Source organism: Mandrillus leucophaeus, unplaced genomic scaffold (assembly GCF_000951045.1).
Source record: "Mandrillus leucophaeus isolate KB7577 unplaced genomic scaffold, Mleu.le_1.0 Scaffold192, whole genome shotgun sequence".
In the NCBI taxonomy this organism is placed as follows: domain Eukaryota; kingdom Metazoa; phylum Chordata; class Mammalia; order Primates; family Cercopithecidae; genus Mandrillus; species Mandrillus leucophaeus.
Genome location: NW_012101943.1, coordinates 3,706,663 through 3,711,551, shown reverse-complemented (window position 1 = coordinate 3,711,551; position 4,889 = coordinate 3,706,663). Strand labels below are relative to the sequence as shown.

Below are 4,889 nucleotides of genomic sequence, written 5' to 3'. Positions count from 1 at the left end.
ACATCAAGTAGCAGTTTCCATTACAACATGATTTTCACATAAGTTATCTCATTTAACTCTGAGGCAGGAATCAGTATCTCATTTTCATTTTTCTAATGAGGAAACAAGATTAGAAACATTGTGTTCACATAGATGGAAAAGGACAGGTCTGTCTTCGTGTGTCACTCATACCAAGCTATCTTCTTATCAGAGGAAAAAGGGTCATATTTTATGGTTCAGCAGAGTTTATATCAGTTGGCATAATGGAGGAATTTAGTGTTAGCCGTGTTTGCAGTGAAAGTAATAGGATGGAAAACTTGAATCATTTCATTTAAATTTAGGTTTCCTTGTAACTTTGTAGGTTTGTGTGCACTGTAGACAATTTTATGTTAATAAAAAGTAATGCGTATATAAATACACACCTATATATATTTATCTTGTCGTTTTTTCAGAACCACAATGGACACTGCCAGCCATAGCCTTGTTCTTCTCCAACAACTGAACATGCAGCGAGAATTTGGTTTTCTGTGTGATTGCACAGTTGCAATTGGAGATGTTTACTTCAAAGCCCACAGAGCGGTGCTTGCTGCTTTTTCTAACTATTTCAAGATGATATTTATTCACCAAACAAGGTAAGGATGTGTTTTTGTAAATAAGAATTTTTAATATTGTGATTTATATAAGCCTTATTATAATATCATTTTGGAAATTCTTTGTTACGGAGTCACCCTAAGAAGTAAAGTTATAATTTTTTCTTTTTTTTTTTGGAGATGGAGTCTTGCTCTGTCACCCAGGCTGAAGTGCAATGGCGCAATGTCAGCTCACTGTAACTTCCACCGCCCAGGTTCAAGCGATTTTCCTGCCTCAGCCTCCTGAGTACCTGGGATTACGGGCGCGTGCCACCACGCCTGGCTAATTTTGGTATTTTTAGTAGAGGTAGGTTTCAGCATGTTGGTCAGGCTGATCTCGAACTCCTGACCTCAGGTGATTTGCCTGCCTCAGCCTCCCAAAGTGTTGAGATTGCAGGCGTGAGCCACTGTGCCTGGCTAAATTATAATAATTTTTTATACATTAGTAATTAAACTCAGTGGGTAGGCTCCATAGTGGAAAATAAGAATGAAACTAAGAATAGCTAAAATTGGCCGGTTGCCGTGGCTCACATCTGTAATCCCAGCACTTTGGGAGGCCAAGGTAGGTGGATCACAAGGTCAGGAGTTCGAGACCAGCCTGGCCAATATGGTGAAACCCCGTCTCTACTAAAAATACAAAAATTAGCCAGGCATGGTGGACAGCTGTAGTCCCAGCTACTCGGGAGGCTAAGGCAGGAGAATCGCTTGTACCTGGGAGGTGGAGGTTGCAGTGAGCCGAGATCGTGCCACTGCATTCCAGCCTGGGTGACAGAGCAAGACTCTGTCTCAAAAAAAAAAAAAAAATAGCTAAAATTTACTGAAGGCTTATCCCATACCAAAGCACTAAGTATTTGCCCTGTAGTGTAAATTCTACTGCTCTCCCTATTTTAGGGAAAGGAAAACTGAGACTGAGTTAAGTAACTTGCCCATGCAGGATTATATAGCCAATAAGTTTGATACAGATTTGTCTGAAGCTATGTCTATGCTTTTAGTCACTAAGCTGTTAATTTTTATTTCATGTAACACTTTTGTTTTATTATTTTTTATTTTTTTTGAGATGGAGTCTAGCTCTGTTGCCCAGGCTGGAGTGCAGTGGTGCGATCTCGGCACACTGCAACCTCCACCACCCAGGTTCAAGCAGTTCTCTTGCCTTAGCCTTCCAAGTAGCTGGGACTATAGGTGTGTGCCGCCACGCCTGGCTAATTTTTGTATTTTTTAGTAAAGATGGGGTTTCACTATGTTGGCCAGGCTGAACTCGAACTCTTGACATCAGGTGATCTGCCCGCATTGGCCTTCCAAATTGCTGGGATTACAGGCGTGAGCCACTGCACCCGGGCTCATATAACACTTTCATAGCAAAGTTTCAGTATCCTAATTCTACCTGCCATATGGTCTGTATTATAGTTTAAGGGTCACTTGTTTCAAATATTTTTTCAAAATTACTTTGCTTTTTCAAATTTGGGTTAATCCAACATATTAGGTATGTAGGGAGGGGGAAGGAAAGTGGTATTCAGATTCTAACCTTTTGGTAGAGTAGTTTTATTCCATCCTAGATTGAAAGTGACGGAACACTCTATGTTTTTTTAAATAACCTTACTTGAAATAGGAGTTCAGCCTCAATTATACATTGTAATTGTTTTTGTTTTTGTTTTTTTTGAAGACAGAGTTTCGCTCTTGTTGCCCAGGCTGGAGTACAATGGTGCAATCTCGGCTCACTGTAACCTCCGCCTCCTGGGTTCAAGTGATTCTCCTGCCTCAGCCTCCTGAGTTAACTGGGATTACAGGCATGCGCCACCACGCCCTGATAATTTTGTGGTTTTAGTAGAGACGGGGTTTCTCCATGTTGGTCAGGCTGGTCTAGAACTCCCGACCTCAGGTGATCCACCCGCCTCGGCCTCCCAAAGTGCTGGGATTATAGACGTGAGTCACCATGCCCGGCCTTAATTGTTAATTCATTCAAATATTTATTGAATAAGTATTCAATATGTAAGGCTCTGTGCTATACCTCAGTGTATTAATCCGTTCTCATGCTGCTGTAAGGACGTACCTGAAACTGGGGGGTTTTTTTAAATTTTTTTTTTTGATACAGAGTCTCACTGTGTCCCCCAGGCTGGAGTGTAATGGTGTGATTTCGGCTCACTACAAGCTCCAACTCCTAGGTTCAGGTGATTCTCGTGAGCCTCCGAATAGCTGGGATTACAGGTGTGTACCACCACACCCAACTAATTTTTGTATTTTTTGTAGAGACAGGGTTTCATCACATTGCCCAGGCTGGTCTTGAACTACTGACCTCAGGTGATCCACCTGCTTCAGCCTCCCAAATTGCTAGGATTACAGGCATGAGCCATTGCACCTGGCCCGAGACTAGGTAGTTTAAAAAGGAAAGTGATTTAATTGACTCACAATTCCTCAGGGCTTGATAGGCCACAGGAAACTTACAATCATGGCAGGAGAGGAAGCAAACACTTCCTTCTTCACATGGTGTCAGGAAGAGGAAGAATGAGAGCCAGGTGAAGGGGGAAGCCCCTTATAAAACCATCAGATCTCGTGAGAACTTACTATCATGAGAATAGCATGGAGGAACCACCCCCATGATTCAGTTACCTCCTATCAGGTCCCTCCCACCACACATGGGAATTATGGGAATTATGGGAATTACGATTGAAGATGAGAGTTGGGTGATATGGGTCAAACCATATCACCCAATAACAGGTAAGTTATAATCTCTGTCTTTGAGCAATTCATAGTCTGATAAGTAATGTGTATAAAGCAAATAGTTGTGCTGTAATTGACCCTTCTGTGCCTCCATTTCCTTATCTATAAAATGTTTGAATAGTATACTCACCCCATGGGTACTGAGAAGATTAAATGGATTAATAGTATTGAAATGCTTAGAATAAAGTTTTGCACTGTTAGCTACTGTTACTATTAATAATAATGCCTTAAGTCTGTCATAGAAGTGTATACAAGATAGAGTAAGGTTTCAGTGGCCCTATTTTGAGAAGGTTGGAACGGGCTTTACAGAGATCCTGGATCTTGAAGAATCAGAAGGAGTTTTTCAGATGTTGTAGAAGGACTCAAGAATGTGCATCATAGGCAGAGGGAAAAAATGGCATGAAAACATATACAGATATATGAACGAGGCCAGCTCATTCAGACCACAGAATAGATCGGAATGGTTGAAACATACGGCATAAAGTGGAGAGGAGATTGGAGTGGGGACAAGTAATGGGCAACTTTTTCTGGCAAATGAAGGAGTTTCTTATCTGACCTAAGTGTCAGTGTAGATTACTCTCACTATATTGGAAACGCCACCTTCAGAGCAGTCTCTTGAGAGCTGTGAGTTGGTTCAGCTCTCAGTGCATCTGTTATGTGCTTGCTAAACTGAACCCAGGTGATACAAAGGTAGGCCTGCTATGTGGTATCTCTGTATTGAGCAACTAAAAATCATGTTATTAGAACCCTGAACTGATATTTTTAAAAGCCCTGCCACAAACCATGTTAGTGGGTGGGTTAGAGCTAAGAGTGGAACCCAGTAGAGGAAGAGGGAAGTCCTAAGGTATCAAGACTAAAGCAATGGATTGCCAGCATACTGCCACCCAGAGCAATCTGATGCACTGATACAAACTTCTGCTTCAGGGAAGGTAAGTCCATTCACTGATTTCATTGTTCCTTGATAGCAACATTTCCTTCAGGTTGTCTCTATTCTAATTTTGCAGGGATATGTCTGATTTCTTACATACTTATTTCCATCTATTACTTGAATTCTAGATTCATACGTAAAAATTGAAATTTGGGATTATTTTTAAGCTGTTCAAAATTATACCTGTATTCATTGTGATTTATTTATTTATTTTTATTTTTAATTATTTGAGACAGAGTCTGGCTCTGTTGCCCAGGCTGGAGTGCAGTGGCACGATCCTAGGTCACTGCAACCTCTGCTTCCTGGACTCAAGTGTTCCTTCCATGTCAGCCTCCCGAGTAGCTTGGACTATAGGTGCATGTCACCACAACTGGCTAATTTTTTGTTTGTTTTGTATTTTTGTAGAGACAGGATTTTGCTGTGTTGCCCAGGTTGATCTTGAACTCCTGAGCTCAAGTGATCCACCTGCCTCAGCCTCCCAAAGTGCTGGGATTACAGGCATAAACCACCATGCCTGGCCTCTCATTTGTGGTTTAAAGAACACATATATGAATATATTTGGGAAGCCAAAATAAGATTAGCATTTAGATTTTAAATATTATCAATTTCAATGGATTCTTTTTTTTTTTTTTTTTTTT

The 4,889-nt window shown here is 40.9% G+C and overlaps 1 protein-coding gene across 1 annotated transcript in view; it reads left to right on the top strand.

The window, feature by feature from the left end:
* Positions 1 to 436: 436 nt before the first annotated feature.
* Positions 437 to 4,889, top strand: part of ZBTB25 (zinc finger and BTB domain containing 25) — a 7,337-nt gene continuing 2,884 nt past the window's right edge. The window contains exon 1 of the mRNA XM_011978296.1: positions 437 to 611. Within this exon, the coding sequence (XP_011833686.1) occupies positions 439 to 611 (173 nt within the window). The 5' untranslated portion in view covers positions 437 to 438. The remainder of the gene's footprint in view (positions 612 to 4,889) is intronic.